Source organism: Physeter macrocephalus, chromosome 17 (genome assembly GCF_002837175.3).
Source record: "Physeter macrocephalus isolate SW-GA chromosome 17, ASM283717v5, whole genome shotgun sequence".
NCBI lineage: Eukaryota > Metazoa > Chordata > Mammalia > Artiodactyla > Physeteridae > Physeter > Physeter macrocephalus.
The window spans coordinates 25,739,484-25,756,367 of NC_041230.1; the positions used below are offsets into that span (position 1 = coordinate 25,739,484).

At 39.7% G+C, this 16,884-nt stretch overlaps 1 protein-coding gene across 11 annotated transcripts in view; it reads right to left on the reverse strand.

Moving 5' to 3' along the window:
* RPGRIP1L (RPGRIP1 like) overlaps window positions 1–16,884 on the reverse strand; it is a 118,983-nt gene that overhangs the window by 16,143 nt on the left and 85,956 nt on the right. For 4 of the 11 annotated variants that reach the window (XR_008615479.1, XR_003676484.1, XM_028477622.2 and 1 more), the window contains exons 24-26: window positions 15,046–15,130; window positions 11,111–11,167; window positions 8,429–8,562 (exon numbers count right to left, since the gene is read on the reverse strand). Coding sequence is in view for 5 of the 11 variants with exons in the window: in XM_028477622.2 (XP_028333423.1) it covers window positions 8,429–8,562; window positions 11,111–11,167; window positions 15,046–15,130 (276 nt within the window). In the remaining 6 variants the exon portion in view is untranslated. Of the gene's footprint in view, window positions 1–1,531; window positions 1,577–5,274; window positions 5,959–8,428; window positions 8,563–11,110; window positions 11,168–14,203; window positions 14,356–15,045; window positions 15,131–16,884 lie in introns of those variants that run through there. The other 7 variants (XR_008615478.1, XR_008615477.1, XR_003676482.1 and 4 more) reach the window with 6 other exon arrangements.

A 16,884-nucleotide genomic window follows, 5' to 3' on the forward strand; every position in this document is an offset into this window, starting at 1 on the left:
GCTCCGGACGCGCAGGCTCAGCGGCCATGGCTCACGGGCCCAGCCGCTCCGCGGCATGTGGGATCTTCCCGGACCGGGGCACGAACCCGTGTCCCCGGCATCGGCAGGCGGACTCTCAACCACTGCGCCACCAGGGAAGCCCAGGATTCTATTTTTAATTAAAAGTTGTTTTGGATTTTCCTGGACCAGCCAGGGCAGATAATCATATGGGTGGCGGAGGGGTTTGGGTGGCTTATAAGATTTCTTAGCTCAAGACTGTCCTCTTCTGTTGTTACAGTGAAGTACAGTTTTTAAAATAAATGACCTTCTATTAATATTGACACCATTTAATGATACTATCTTCTTTCCCTGGGGCCCACAGTTTCAGCTGGTTCCTTCTTTATTTTACTACTATGCCTCCAAGGGAGACTTCCCCCTTCCACAGTGCCTCCTTATCTTCCAGAAGAGGTGTCTTTCCACAGCTGCTACATCTGGTCCTCTGCATTTCCAAGCCCCTTCCATTCACTTCCCCAGCACCCAGTACTCTGATCCACCAGGCCACAGACCCATCCTCAGCATTTCCTCACTCAGGGTGGACCGTCTCCTAGGAGAAACTTAGTTGATATATTATCTGTGTTCTGCCACCACTAAAATCTTGTCACAGGCTCCTCTCTCATGCTTAACCCTTGCCTTTCTCACCCTCTGGCGTGGGCTTCTGAGCTGATGTTTAATTATGTTCCCCACTTACACATAAAGTGAAGTTTGTAGGATTTGTTGTCTTCTGGTTATGATGTAAGAGTGGGTTATCCCTTGTCCTATTAGAACCCCAAACAACGATAACACATATTTTTAAATTTTAGATAAAATTATTTTTAAGCTAGCCTTTTACTACTGATTTCTAATTTCACTGCATTTTGCTCAGAGAAACACATTATAAGGTTTTGATTCTTTGGAAATTGAGACTTCCTTTGTGGCTGCGTACACGGTTAATTTTCTCTGAATGTTCTGCACGCGTTCTATATCCATTTGAGTTTAGTGATCATACGAAGCAAATCTTCTAGACTTTTTCTAATTTTTTGATCTCTCACTCTCTGAGAATTAAACTATTAAAAAACATGTAGTCACTATAGTTCCGTCAGTTGTTGCTTCGTGAATTTTGAGGCAATACTGTGAGATACATTTACTCAAGTTCACTACATCTTTGACCTGTTGCTCCCTTTATCAGTATAAAATCTTTCTTTGTCCCTTGTTTTCCACCTTGGATTCGATTTTGTCTGATATTAAAACTGTCACCCTACCTTAATGTTTACATATTTAATACATCTATGTCTTGTTTTATAGCTTGTCTTCCCTCTCTTGGTTAGAAAAGTCTCCCCAACCTCTAGGTTGTATTGTAGTCTCTTAAGTCTTCTTCCAAAATTTCTCTTATTTTCCCTATTGTTAATGAGGCCGTGTAAAATGTGACAAAACACATTTACAGAAAATACAGCTTGATTTTAATGATGCATTTCCTTAAAATTTCTTAAAAACCCCTTATGCTTCAGCTCCTTACCAGTGATTCCTGAGAGCTTTCTGAGTTTCAGCCTCTGTTACTTCACTGTAAAAAGGTACAAAAGAAGCAAAGACACAAAAATTAGCTTGCCGTTTCTTTCCTTAGTTTCATGACGGCTGACCAAGAGTGCCCCTGTCATGTTAAATTAAGAGAAGTCTTAACGCAAAGGAACATTTTGGGAAGGCCATAGATGACCTTCCAAATCTGGGAAATTGTCATAGATGCTGGTATCTGAAGAACTGGTTATAGCACCAAGAAAAGAAGGAAAAAGTGTGCTCTACTGATAACTAAAAATGAGTAGGGGGATAGACAGGTGGGAGGAGATGTTGCAGCTGAGTATAGGTGTGACGAGAATAGATGACAGAAATATAAAGACCAAGATGTACATTTGATTTAAAAAGTAAACTGATGATGTTCAGTGAACAGAGGGGTGATGCTGTTACCGGGATGAGAAAGGTGAATCTCAGTAAAGAATGAGCGAGGGCAAAAAGCAAAGGAAAAGCCCAAAGGTGTCTACCATAGGAAAGAGGTCATGTTCTAAGTCTGAGGGACCCAGATTTTACTTCAGAAAAACTGAAGGAGAAACAAGGTTTAAACATATTAGTCAATGGTCCATGGAAAATGAAAGGGCAAGAACAAAAGGTGTAATGATATCAGGAACACGGGCCCAATTTCCCAGCAGGTCAGACTGTAAGGTGCAGTCCACTGGTTGGTGGTACTTTATTTTGAAATGGAAGTGAAGGTTCTATCGTGCAAGATACAAGAGATTAGGATGAGGAGATATTTTCTAATTCTGTATTTTCAGTTTTTTTTTTAAAACACTTGTTTCCATAGCTTTGATACTTTTTAGCTTTCTGGTTGACCTGCAGGTTGTTTTTGTTCTGAACAAAGGGGATGTAAAGCTGCATTTGCTCCCATCCATGGATCTAATTAGGCATGTTGCCCAAACTATAATAAATCATGGAGTTAGTTTTTCTTTGTGAAGGTAGTCAGAGGCCTTCAGGCATGAGTGACTTATTAAAATGTACTCTCATAGTTGGGGATGAATGATCACCCTGGTATTGTCAGTCAATCACTCAATAATTTTATATCCCCAAAGCTCTCCCTTGGTTGTCTTGTACTACCCAAAAATGACATTTTATTCTCGTATTTGCTCACAGACATGATTCACATTTTGCTATCTAGAGCATAAGGAAATCATTCTAAATTCAGCAATAGTGCCAGTTTGACTAAAAAAAAGTTATTTTCCATATCCACCGGAATGTTAATCGGATTCTTGTTAGAACATGTGTAAGAAGTGGTTTTCATTGTCACAGCTCTTGATGTCAGATTACTAAAACAACTTATGTTTTGTTGTGGGAGCATGGGTGCACGCAGAACCTCCCCAATCACATGAACGCTCTCAGCCCACACTTCATAATACACAGAAATTATTTGTGTTTTGTGGTAACGACTGAATGGCAGGAACAGCAGAATTTCAACGTGGCTGTTCTTTATTTGATTAAATATATTCTCTATTTATTCTTAAAAAAACTAATTTAAGTTAAACGGCAATAAACCATGATAATTTAGAAAACATGTTGAAACTGAGAGTGAAGAGAAATGTTCTCTACGTAAACCACACTGTAAACCATAAAACTTATTTTTGTCAACTGCTTCTCATGACAGTGGCTAGAAATTTGACATTTCTACTACAGTAGGCAAAAAACATGTAAAATACACTCTCCCACATACCACATCACATCTCTATTTATATTTCCAAACTAAAAGCATTTCAGCCCCCAAAAGTGCTGAGTGTACTGTGTACGTTTACACCAAGAGCCGTAAGTTCATACAAGCCTTACCCTAAACTGGTGTGTTTGTCTGGCCAGGCGCCCTGCGCCAGCGCCAAGCCATACTTAATGGACCAGGCTTAGCTCACCAAGAGAAAACCACTGCTCTTGATCCTAAAAGGTGGGGAACTTTTCAGTGAACTCTGGTCAGCACAAGACAAAACAAAAAACTATTCTCGGGCAGATGATGAAAACCATTTGAAGCATCCAAGACCACTTATCCACTTCAAAACGTGTCAGCAGCTATTCAACTACTTATGAAAATGAGTTTTGTGAAAATTCATGTAGTTTGAGGCTGAGTATTCTAAAACTAGAAAAGGAATCTTAATCTGTTACGGTACACATGAAAGTGACAGAAACGTGGCTAATTCTCTAACATTAGCTGAGGTATACATGCTATACAGTTGACTAGATCTCAGAAGATTTATAATAAAAACTTCCCCTTTCCACTTAAAGATCATAAGAAGTCAGCACAATCTGGTCTTCTCCCTGCTGAAAGGGTATTTAGTTTGGGATGTAATGTTTTAAAACAATAATACAAACCTCCTGGGAGAATACCACAATAAATGTCTCAAAAACCACTCAGTTAATCCCAGGGTATAATCCGGCTGTTTTAAATTACTGCAGGGAATATTACGGGCCTTAATGACACTGTAACTGCTTAAAGCCAAAGAAAGCTAGAAAGAGAGGCCAAAAAGATGAGCTCAGAGCCAGCTGAAGTGACAACAAACATGTGGCTGTTTATTAGGATTGGAGAGGTTTAGTCTGCAGATGTTTGTGGTCTCTAGAAGGTTCCAGAGGAATGAGTTGTTATGAAGATTTGCAGAGTTTGATGAGAGCAAGATTCTTCTTGGAGATGGCAGGCCCCAGACAGGGAGGCCCAATGGTAGAGACAGAATTTATAGATTTCTGTGGTCAGATCATACTCTACTGGTTCCACAATGTACATCAACAAATTAATATTGTACGGATGTCATTTCAAAGCCTCCTAAAGACGAGAGTCATTATTGAAGCCATTAGAGCACAGATGGTTCAAACTATATGCAGATATTCATACTTGCATTTTTGCATTATAGCTGCTTTTTTTTTTCTGTTGAACTGTAATGAATTGTCTCATAATCTATTCCATCTTCTTGCCATTAGCAGGCTTTGAATGTTCACAAATAGGAGCAAAGAACTCATTTTCCAGAGCTTTAATCACACAAAGAGGGAATGCCTAATTCTCTAAATGAAATGGTCTGTGATCACTGAAGCAGAGATTTAATATATCACGGCAAATTAGGTAGATTTTAATAAATTACTTATCTCCCTGAATACTTTACATATGCTTAAGAAGGAACATAGCCTGTTTGCAAACAGTGAAAACCCACAGCCTATAAAAATCCTTTGAAGAAAATGACAAATAAAAAAGTAAATTAAAAAATGAAATGCATTATATCCTAGACCTCTAGAGACAATTCCTTCGCAGCATTGATTCACAGCTCCATTAAAAATATCAATTAAATCCTTCAGTGAGATTGAGTAAAAGCTAGAAAATTAACTTTCTGAGCTGCTTTTCGAGGATCTGGTTATCCAGATACACCCTAGCATTGTACGAGCTTGATGTAAATTTAAAAAATGATAAAAAGATACTCCTTGCAGGTCTAACTAAGCATATCAGAATTTGAGGCATATTTTTAATATTTTCTTTCTATGTCATAAGCTAAGTTTTTAAAGTGTAAATTTCATGTATCTGTCTCTTCTTTACATACACACATTCCTGGATCCCATATTACCATTACAAATACATGAAAACAGTACAAATAAGAACTGTAATTTTTAAGAAAGAAAAACAAAAACTTGCAGTAATTTAATAAGTTGGTGCCAAGTCTCATTCTTTATATTTAATTGATAGAACTGGCATGCATCAAAGAAAATGCATACTGAGCTTTAATGTGCATAAAATGGATATTAGCATTTTAAAGAGGAAGATTAACACATTAATCCAAGTAATTTTCATATATTGCTTCTAATAAAATCTTCACAGTGCAAAACTCTTAATGAGGCTAATCATACACATTCCATTTAGTGGGACAATTAGGGATAACATAAAAGTATTTCTTTTTCATAGGTTTTCTAAGATTTATGCTTTTTGCTTATTAAAAATAAAAATGGGAATTGCATTTCAGTTTTTCATAAGAAAATGTTGAAAATGCAAATAGACTTTCTCATGTTATCATGTAGGTATAAATTATTGAGAAGGTGTTGCCCACTGTGGAGAACTTAAGTCCTGAGAGGGTGGCAGGCATGGGAAGGAGGGAATAGAAAAATAAACAAATGGAAAAAGTATACAAAACTTGAACACTTCAAACCCAGGCCTCCCCCCTCCCAGTTTCCCATGAATTACAGATTACATACACCAGAGTAATTACGAAAATCTCATCTAAGTGCTTTCATGTGAGCATTTACTCAGGAGTAAGAGATGCCTCTGGAGCAGTTTCTTTCAAGCCTCCAAGTCATCTCTGTATTGCTCGTAGACAGACCGTAGGGCATGGAGTGCTTCGACAGTTACCCTGAGCTTGCCAATACCTCCACCATCTGCTCGAGCATCCAAAACTAGGGAGAAGATAGCAGAAAAGTGTTAATATCAGTCAACAGATTTTTCTTCAGAGAGCCTAACTGAAACAGTAGTTGAAAAGATGAAAACAGCTCTACAGAAGTCCAAAGTTCACTGGTATCTCAGAAATCTAAAAATCAAAGCTTGTCATGTGTGTATGAGTGTGTACACACATTTCAGATGTACTGCATGTATGTATACATATTGCTTGTAGAGTTAAAACTAATGATCTAATCCTGAAGTTTACCCAGTGGAAAGGCTATAGGATAATGATTCCCACAGAATCAGAATTTCTTAGTAGGAAATAAAAGTCTAAAAGGGATCAAGATAAGACAACGAAGAATTTGTTCTAACATACCGTGTTAACAAATATCAGAATGGCAACTTACTGTAAAGAAATTACATGATCATAATTTGAAATGTTTATTTATATATTTTTAAAGATTTTTTTTTTTGATGTGGACCATTTTAAAAGTCTTTATTGAATTTGTTACAATATTGCTTCTGTTTTGTTTTGGTTTTTTGGCCATCAGGCATGTGGGATCTTAGCTCCCCGACCAGGGATTGAACCTGTACCCTCTGCATTAGAAGGTGAAGTCTTAACCACTGGACCGCCAGGGAAGTCCCCTGGAATGGTTATTTATCTTTCTAAGGAAAACATTCCACTTAAAATAGATTATATGTGAAATTAGAAAAAGTTAAAATGGCAGACCCAGGATCTTAAGGTCTATGGATTGGCTTTGAGGGTCTATGAACTGATGTTGCAAGAAAGTAGATATAAAATTTTGAGCGTCTGTGGGCTTTTCTGGGAAGGAGGCACAGCTTTCAGTGGTGTATCAAAGGCAGACTGTTTGATAATTCTCTGAGCTGATTCAGACCCCAACCCTCTGTGAACAGTGATACCTACTAGCGACTCAAGGCCAGAATTTTGGACTTTGTAAGTCTTGACAGCACTTATGAGTCTATATAGTTTCCTGTGTATTTTCCTTGTGGTTTTCCTTGAACTTTTAATATGTGTGTGTGTTTAATTCCAAGAAAATTTGTAAGGAAACCTTCAAATAAAACTTAGTATACAAAGACTTAGGTGGAGAAATGAGCAGGCAGGAAGATTGCAGGGGCACAAATGGTCCCCAGAGCACTGCCGAGCCTTCACCTCTTCTTTGGAACGCCTCATTTCTATGTCTGGCACAGAGCAACGCATTAAAAACCTAACCTTACCAGCGTTTAATTTTCTGACTCTTTCCCAGAACAAGGCCACAATAGCTGTCTCTATCAGACCAATATGATCATTTGTGGTCTTGCAGAATGAGAAGATGGCTTTTGAAACAGCACTGACTGTAGAAAAGATAAAGAATATAAAGCACAGATAATTTTGAACATTTTTGTCAGACTCTCTCGGTTCTGGGTGTTTTTAATAGGATTTAGGTTCATATTTTAATCCTCTCATCTTTTTCTTCTGTGCCTGCCAAAGTTGTGATATGTATGTGATATGTATAGTTTATAAAATTTCCCAGAATAGGTTTCTAATTTGGTTACTTGGTCTAATTTGGTTAATTATTTGGCTTGATCCTGACTTTTGAGCACTTGACACACATCCAGGACAAGCAGCTTGACATGTGAACCACAGCTGAACTACAGTGTAAGCAGAGTGCCTGGCACTTAAGAGGTGCTCAGTTAAGTGTTCATTTAATGCATGAATAAATGAGTAAACAAACCGTGTACATTCTTCCAGTGATGGATGGCTCTGCTGACTTAAGAAGTGAGATTAGGACTCAGCCTCGTTTCTTCATTTATTGTACAGCCCAGGCCATCCCTGATTATTATTTTTTAAAGTCTTGATTTCATAAAGTACAGTGCCTTCAGCATGTTCTAAATATGTTATATAAGGATAAGGGGTAGAAATTAGGCATTGTTGGGACTCACACCTGGTGAGGTGAAAATCTAGGAGAGCACTTTTTGTCAGGAATCCCTAACTCCTCCCTGAACCCTGATGAGAAGCAAGTGACCAAAACTACTCAGTTATTTGCAGTGACTATATCACCAGACTGTAACATTGAAGTAAAGAGAAGCCTTGCAGAACACACTGTAATGATCACTCAGAATAACATGCCTTAGCTGAAATAAGGGTTGACAGCATGAGGCTTCTATAAACAACATTAAAAAAAATCCAATGTCCACATTTTTGTCCCCCACAACCCCCCCCCAATACTAACAAAATGAATAATTCCTTGAGAAACGCAATTAATTATTTTTAAATTTCTGTTGATTCAAAGGAAGGCAGAGAAGGAGGGTAAGGGGGGGGGATGTAGGGAGAAATTCCAGCCTCAACAAAACATCAGCTTGAGTTGCAAAGGATTCAACTAGTGTGTGACTCAACGTCCTTGCAGCCAGCAAAAAGAAGGTTTTAATAAAGAATTTGGATTTCAGCAGTTGCTGGTTGCACAGATTGAGCAATACTTCCCCCCATACCATCAATACTTTGCTCGATGATGTCTCTCCCTTCCCGAAATATGTCAGCGAGGTCAACGTTAGCAATGCCGATGTCCTCACACTCCAGATCCTGCTCATCCTCTGGAGGGTCACTGACCACAGTGAAGCGAACGCTGAGAAGGGAAAGAACAGAGAACATCACTACAAAGTGAGAAAAAAAAAATCACAAATGAAACAAAACTCCTGAATGGGTTTTTATCACAAACTGTGAAATCTCAGTTTCCAATTATTCCAATAAAAAGAAAATTATATAAGTTATTATATGAACGATTAGAATTATTATAGCACACCCAGACTTCACATGAACACTAATTCACTTTTCTAAGCACTGATTATCATTTATCACTAGAATCTGAGAAAATTACTAGGCGAAGAGAAGAACCAGATGTTCACTCTATTATACATTATCTGATCATATTTTGACATGTCTACTTTTAAGGCTAAAAGGATCAAGTGAATAAAGACCAGGCAGGTTAGGGCAGCTTTTTCAACAGAAATGCAACATTTTCTATAGAAATGCACAACTTTGGAGTTTCTACTAAGCAATTTAACCAACTGTGTTCTATATATTCTTAATTATGTTAGCTAAATGTTGTAGCTCTACCCAATAGCTATACGAAATGTTTGTATTAGTTCAGCAATCTTTCAACTTACAATCATAGCATCCAAGTTTTATTTTACTTTTAGACATATAATTGGAGGGTTCTGATGGAACTGATTTGAATTAGTGGCTTGTGTTGAGGCCAAACACACTTGGACTGACCAAATGACAGGAATTTACAGTTAAGTACTCTTTCGATATGTCTTGGCAGCATAGCTTAAACCACGAATGCTTGTAAACGACCATTTTAACCATTTTCAAAATCTATCCATCCCAAATCAGAAACAAAACAAGAAACTTGTTTCTTAGATAACACTGTTAGGTAAAAACCTAAGTCTCTGGGATGTCATGCCTTGAAAAATATGCACGATTAAAATCCTTTCCAAATGCTTACAGGTAAACATGACAATATTTTAAAATAATTTGCTAAAAGTAGTCAACATTTCATTTCTTTACTAAGTCCCTGTTTTTCTTTTTTTTTTTTTCCTGTTTTTCGATAGCAATAAATTCTGATGAGGAAACAGAAAGATGGATATTTTATATGATGCATAAAATAGAGAAATTAAGTGGTTAAGGGCATCCGTTCTGGGTTCAAATTTCTGCTTTCCTATTTATTAGCTGTGTGACCTTGTACAGGTTACTTAACCTCTCTGATCTCGGTTTCCCTATCTGTAGAATAGTAATGATTCACTGGGCTCTCGTGAGGATCAGATGAGATGATACATGTAAATGGTGCCTGGAACACATTAAGCACTGAGTAAATGTTTGCTCTTTTATTATTACTATTTTTAATCTAGGTAGAGCTCCTTAAGCTTCTACATTTCTAAGGGGAGAGAAAAAGAATGCATGGGAAAGGCTTGTCTCAATTGAAAACTGAGACACCCAAATTATACAATGACTGTATCACTCATTGAACAAGAAGAATGATGATGAAAGATAATGTCCTAAAATGAATATACTTAGAAAAGAAGGAATTAGAAGTGATATTTGACACACATTTTACACCCACAAGACTTACAGAAAGGATGGAGGCTACAAGATTGTAATAATATTAAGTGTTATCCTTATATAATGTCTCATATCTAAGGATAATTATCTATATACTTTACAAATGCATACCATTACCTCCACTGAATATATGAGAATTCTGAGACAAAAAGAAAAAAAAAACCTTCTAAATGCCAGAGAAAGGGCTGAAAACAAAAAATGCAATATTTCTGGTTTCAATTCTATAGAGAGCAAAATGAGATGTCAAATACAAAATTAAGAAACTAAAGTTAGGCTCTAAAGGGAGGAAGGTACGCTAAAATAATTTAAAAACTACAGCTTGGCTTAGGCTAAACTGTACATACACATACATGGACACATACAGACACATCTTATCTTACCCTGAACCCTGCCAAAACAAAGAGATGGAACCTTGCTTTACGTTCTGAAGAGGCTTCACTAACCAGCTTAAATGTCATCTCCTCAGGTTTGCCTTCATGTTATTATTACTTTTTAAATTCCTACTTTTTGTTTTTGGCCACACTACAAGCCTTGTGGGATCTTAGCTCCCTGACCAGGGATCGAACGCCGGCCTGGCAGTGGTACCGCGGAGTCCTAACCACTGGACCGCCAGGAATTCCCTTTATGTTATTTTCCATTTTGGCAGCTTGTTTAGCTTTCTCTTAGTACCTATTGTAATATGTAATTGGTTGATTTGTTTACTTGTTGTCTGTCTTCCTCAGTGGAATGTATACTCCATGAGTGCAAAGATTTCCTCTTGTTCAGCATTTTAGTTCCTGATACTTAGGTAGGGATCATAAATATTTGCTGAATTACTACATGAACTGCAAAATGGAAGTCCTAGTTGAAGGCTGGCTCATTTGGGGAAGGTTGACTGGAGAAGGCAGGCCTCGGGCTGGGCCTCAAGATTTAGACCTCAAACGTCACCTGCTGTCATTTAGGAAACCAGAAGGCACTGAAATTCCTTAGATCATTTAGCATTTTTGATTCTTTGCTCATTCTGAAATAGTTCATTTTTATATGAAACAGGATAGAAGAGCCTAAGGGCTCACCTGTGAGTTTTACACACTGGAGTGCTGATAGTTACGTTGGATCTGTACAGTAGAACACTGAAAGGGAAGAAATGAAACCAAAAAGGAACCTTAAGTCGGTGTCAAAACCATGACTTCAAATAAATAATTTCCAGACTCCCATTTCAATGTGTTGCCTCCCTTTTAAAGTGATGCTGGTATATTTGCAAATATAGCAGGGGGCCGAATGCAAAGGTACTATATGTGATTCATTATACAATGCACACCATCTCACGTGTGTCAGAGCAGATTGGCCAAACTTATCTAACTGTGGCTCCATAGGTTATCGCCAATGTTCAGGGGGGGGCTACTCTCTGAGAAAATGAATTCTTATAAACTAGGAGGTACTTTAAGTAATGTGACCTCAGAGTACTTAAAAAAGGTGAGAACACTCACTGGAATAACAGTTGTCTTTTGGTTGTGGAAAAATGTAAATGTCAACTCCTTTTTTTTTCCCCGTAAGAAAATGATACTGTCAAGGGAGAGAAATGGGACAGGGCTATTCTCCCATGATGGCCCCATCCCTCCCCTGGCAGTCCAAGGAGCACGTGGCCGGCGCTCCAAGCCCTCAGCTGTCATCAGCCCCGAGCCAGTCACTCTGCACCTGCAGTGCCTCTTGCAGTATCTAAAATGACATGAACATTTGTGCCTCTGTGGGCATTTAGAAATTTTTAGGGAAACAATGATGGGAGAGTGGGAGTCATTACAACTATGGTGGACTTTTTTTTATTTTTAAAGCTCAGTTCTGTGCAGTGATGACCCAGCTTCTTGACCGCAGAGAAGTAGATGACATGGCCAGTGCTGTTTAATCACTAGAGACCTGGGATACCCCGGGGGGCCGTTGGTATTTGAGATGGCCTTGAAAGAAGCTGAAGTATACAAAGTAAGTAAAACCTGAGTGATTATCTACCGTCCTGGGAAAAACAGAACCTCAGGGCAATTAATAGGGTTTTACTACTCTTTCTTCAGAATCAAGATCCAAGGAGGGACTTCCCTGGTGGTCCAGTGGTTAAGAATCCTCCTTCTAATGCAGGGGACACAGGTTTGATCCCTGGTCTGGGAACAAAGATCCCACATGTTGCGGGGCAACTAAGCCCACATGCTCTAGAGCCCACACACCACAACAAGAAAGCACACGTGCTGTAACTACTGAGACTGAGTGCTGCAACTACTGAGCCCGCATGCCACAACTAGAGAGCCCGCACGCCGCAACTACGGAGGCTGTGCGCCACAATGAAGATCCCGCATGCCGCAACTAACACACGACGCAGCCAAGTAAATAAATATTAAAAAAAAAAAATCCAAGGAAATAACACATGTATTTCAAGGAGTTAAAGAAAAAGCCACTGTCAGATCCTAAGAGCTAAGAATTTCAGTTTCATTTCATGAAACAGAAGATCAGATGCTAGTTTGGAAGCTCTTTTGAAAAATATAATGTCGTTAACGTTCACTTCCTGACCTCTAGGAAACAGAGGAACCTCAGTCTCTTTCTCAGGTGGGGGAGGGGTAAGTGCTGGTTTGAGGCAGTGAGAGGCTGTGTCACTGATGGGCCATAAAGGCAAGGAGAAGAGGACAATGGGGAGATAAAGGGTCCACCCAGGCCAACGGGGACAAGCCAGCAGAGGGGTGTTGGCGAAGCCCAGCTCAGGGGTTGATGGGCAGCACTTAGATAACTCCTCAGACTGCGTGGATGGGAGCTCACTCAAAAGCATGAACTTATTTATTTATTTAAATTTATTTATTTATTTATGGCCGTGTTGGGTCTTCGTTGCTGCGTGCGGGCTTTCTCTAGTTGCGGTGAGTGGTGGTTACTCTTCGTTGTGGTGCGCGGGCTTCTCATTACGGTGGCTTCTCTTGTTGCGAGCTCAGTTCTGTGCAGTGATGACCCAGCTTCTTGACCGCAGAGAAGTAGATGACATGGCCAGTGCTGTTTAATCACTAGAGACCTGGGATACCCCGGGGGGCCGTTGGTATTTGAGATGGCCTTGAAAGAAGCTGAAGTATACAAAGTAAGTAAAACCTGAGTGATTATCTACCGTCCTGGGAAAAACAGAACCTCAGGGCAATTAATAGGGTTTTACTACTCTTTCTTCAGAATCAAGATCCAAGGAGGGACTTCCCTGGTGGTCCAGTGGTTAAGAATCCTCCTTCTAATGCAGGGGACACAGGTTTGATCCCTGGTCTGGGAACAAAGATCCCACATGTTGCGGGGCAACTAAGCCCACATGCTCTAGAGCCCACACACCACAACAAGAAAGCACACGTGCTGTAACTACTGAGACTGAGTGCTGCAACTACTGAGCCCGCATGCCACAACTAGAGAGCCCGCACGCCGCAACTACGGAGGCTGTGCGCCACAATGAAGATCCCGCATGCCGCAACTAACACACGACGCAGCCAAGTAAATAAATATTAAAAAAAAAAAATCCAAGGAAATAACACATGTATTTCAAGGAGTTAAAGAAAAAGCCACTGTCAGATCCTAAGAGCTAAGAATTTCAGTTTCACTTCATGAAACAGAAGATCAGATGCTAGCTTGGAAGCTCTTTTGAAAAATATAATGTCGTTAACGTTCACTTCCTGACCTCTAGGAAACAGAGGAACCTCAGTCTCTTTCTCAGGTGGGGGAGGGGTAAGTGCTGGTTTGAGGCAGTGAGAGGCTGTGTCACTGATGGGCCATAAAGGCAAGGAGAAGAGGACAATGGGGAGATAAAGGGTCCACCCAGGCCAACGGGGACAAGCCAGCAGAGGGGTGTTGGCGAAGCCCAGCTCAGGGGTTGATGGGCAGCACTTAGATAACTCCTCAGACTGCGTGGATGGGAGCTCACTCAAAAGCATGAACTTATTTATTTATTTAAATTTATTTATTTATTTATGGCCGTGTTGGGTCTTCGTTGCTGCGTGCGGGCTTTCTCTAGTTGCGGTGAGTGGTGGTTACTCTTCGTTGTGGTGCGCGGGCTTCTCATTACGGTGGCTTCTCTTGTTGCGGAGCACGGGCTCTAGGCACATGGGCTTCAGTAGCTGTGGCTCGCAGGCTCTAGAGCGCAGGCTCAGTATTGTGACTCATGGGCTTACTTGCTCCGCGGCAGGTGGGATCTTCCCGGACCAGGGCTCGAACTCGTGTCCCTTGCACTGGCAGGCGGATTCTTAACCACTGCGCCACCAGGGAGTCCGGCAAGAACTTATTAAGATCAGGTTTTTTTCCTTCTCGAAAGGGTATAATTTCTCTACGGATCAAAAATGCAAAGTGTCCTGTTCAAGTTTGCCCCCAAAAAGCATTAAAAATAACATGAAATGATTAAACTATTAAAAAGTGCTAGGGAGGTAAAAATTAGTATGAAAGGCTGATGAGCTATTACAAATAATAATATTACTACTGCTTATAATGACGGCAATGAATACTTACTGTGCACTTACTCTGTGTCAGGCGCTATTCTATCCATCTTACACATATAATCTCATTTAATCTTTACAACCACCCTGTATTATCTCCAGTTTACAGATACAGAAGTGAGGTACAGGGTGGTCGTCTGAGGTCAGACAGCTAGTAAGTGATAGAACAAGAATTTATATTCCAGCCACTGAGTCCAGAGCGCCCCCTCCTGGCAATCACTGTTAGGTGCCTTACAGTTATACTTGACTGACAATGGGATACTTTATATACTACACTGTACAGTCTTTTGGTTTGCAAAGCACGATAGGATCTTTACAGTTACTCTGTATGATAGGCAGGGCTGTGATATTTCTAGGCGGAAAGAGACCCAGAGAGGTCACATACTCATTCAAGGACACTGAGTGAATCAGGGAAGTCAGGTGTTCTGCTTCCTCAACTTGTGCTTTTTTTTTTCCCCACCACACCACGCTACAGAGATCTACTTTGTATAAACCACCAGATAATTCAGAATGCTTAAATGTACCTTCTATTAGGCATCTCTTGTTTAAGTAGTATAGCTTTTAAGATGTCTCTCTTGGCTTGGTTGTTTTCTTTATCCACGTAGATCACTAAACCAAAAAAAAAAAAAAAAATCCGCAAGAAGTCACTCAGGAATATGCTACATTAGTACCATTCTGTATTTGTATAAAAACCTGTTTTTAGAGATGCAAGTCATACCACCTCACTTGTATGCATGGGAAAAGAAAGCCGCGCTGGAAACCAGAATCAAATCTGAATAGTCATGTGATCTAATGTCATGTCACTGGCAGGTTTACGTGCACACTGTCAGAAAAGATAGAAGCAACATCTAAGAGTGCCACATCGCTGTCACTGCCTGTTAATGGCAGTGGCAGTCGTGACAGTAAAAGCCAGCGGTCTTTATTGCTTTGTATTTGAGGGATTTACTGCATTTTCTTTCACCCAAGAAGCGAGTGATATGATAATGTATGGCAGAGAGCTTGTCCTTCCTGACAGCCCTGGTAATTTAATCCTTCTCTCCTGCCACAACATGCAATAAAAGAGGCATCCTAGTGCAATGGGTTGAGGAAATCCACAGGCTGACGCTTGCTGGTGGTTGGGTGGGGGTACGGGAGAGACCTGTGGTGGAAGGGAGAGAGAGGCTTTTTTAGGGTGTGAAGTTTGTCTTTGGTTTTCAAAGGTTCATGCTGGCATGCAGGAGTGTGGTTAGACTTTACTTGGCTGAAATATAAGATTAGGTAACTCATCTAAAGACCCACCAGGAAGCAGACAGTGAACACGTGAAACTGTAAATGTCTACACTTTGGGAAAATGGCATCTCAGAGTGTGAACACTCTAATTTTCATTCTGATTATTTTTTTCTCAGCTTGGCAGCCTTTCAGCCATGAGTTAACTTCTGAAGACATTTCTTTTTCAGGTGCCATTTTGGAGTTAAAGTCTCTCCTGTGACCAGATCTCAATTTAGAGATAATCCCTGATCAAAAACACACAAAGGGTGAAAGATACCATGACAGTTCTAAAGCCAGGTTCCGTTGGGAACAAACGTATTTCATACCGAGAATGTTTCCCTGGACAATTTGAGTTCAATCTCAAATTATGATGCTATCAACTCATTTAATCGTTAGCTAGTTGAGCAAATATTAGCCGAAGGCCAGGGATGGCACATGCTGGGCACTGAGTGAGGCACAAAGGTCTGTGTGGAGGTCGGCTGGTAGTTTAAGAGAAGGAAGAACCAAGGTCAAACAGCAGCTCTTAGCTTTTGCTCTTTGCACGATACCATATTAGTAAATGTGACCGATGATATAGGTTACTGAGATTTGCAGGAATCAAAAAACACAAAGGGTTCTTGTAAATTTTGTAAATATAGTGTTTTACTTATCAATGCTAAAAAGGCATGCTTTTAAAAAAAAGTCATGCTTTTCCACTGATACTGGGAGATGGGACCTCATTTGGCCACCAGTACACCAAGCTAAATTTGAACTTCTTTTTTCCAAATCGGAATTTTTTGTTTTTGCTGTTAATTACCAATTCAAGATATGGTAGACCATATCCTTTCTGATTTCAGAGTTCTAAAGCTTTTAAGCCATAGTGGCCTACATTTCTTTTGTGATAATTTTTCTCAGTTTTACTGAGATATAACTGACATATAACATTGTATTAGTATTAGGTGTACAACATAATGATTTGACATGTATATATTGCAAAATGTTTATCATAGTGAGTTAACATCCATCACCTCACATGGTGACAATTTTTTTTACTCTCTTAGCAACTTTCAAATACACAATACAGTGTTGTTAACTATAGTGGTCTACACTGCTTGAAGACAAGGGTAATCTCAGTG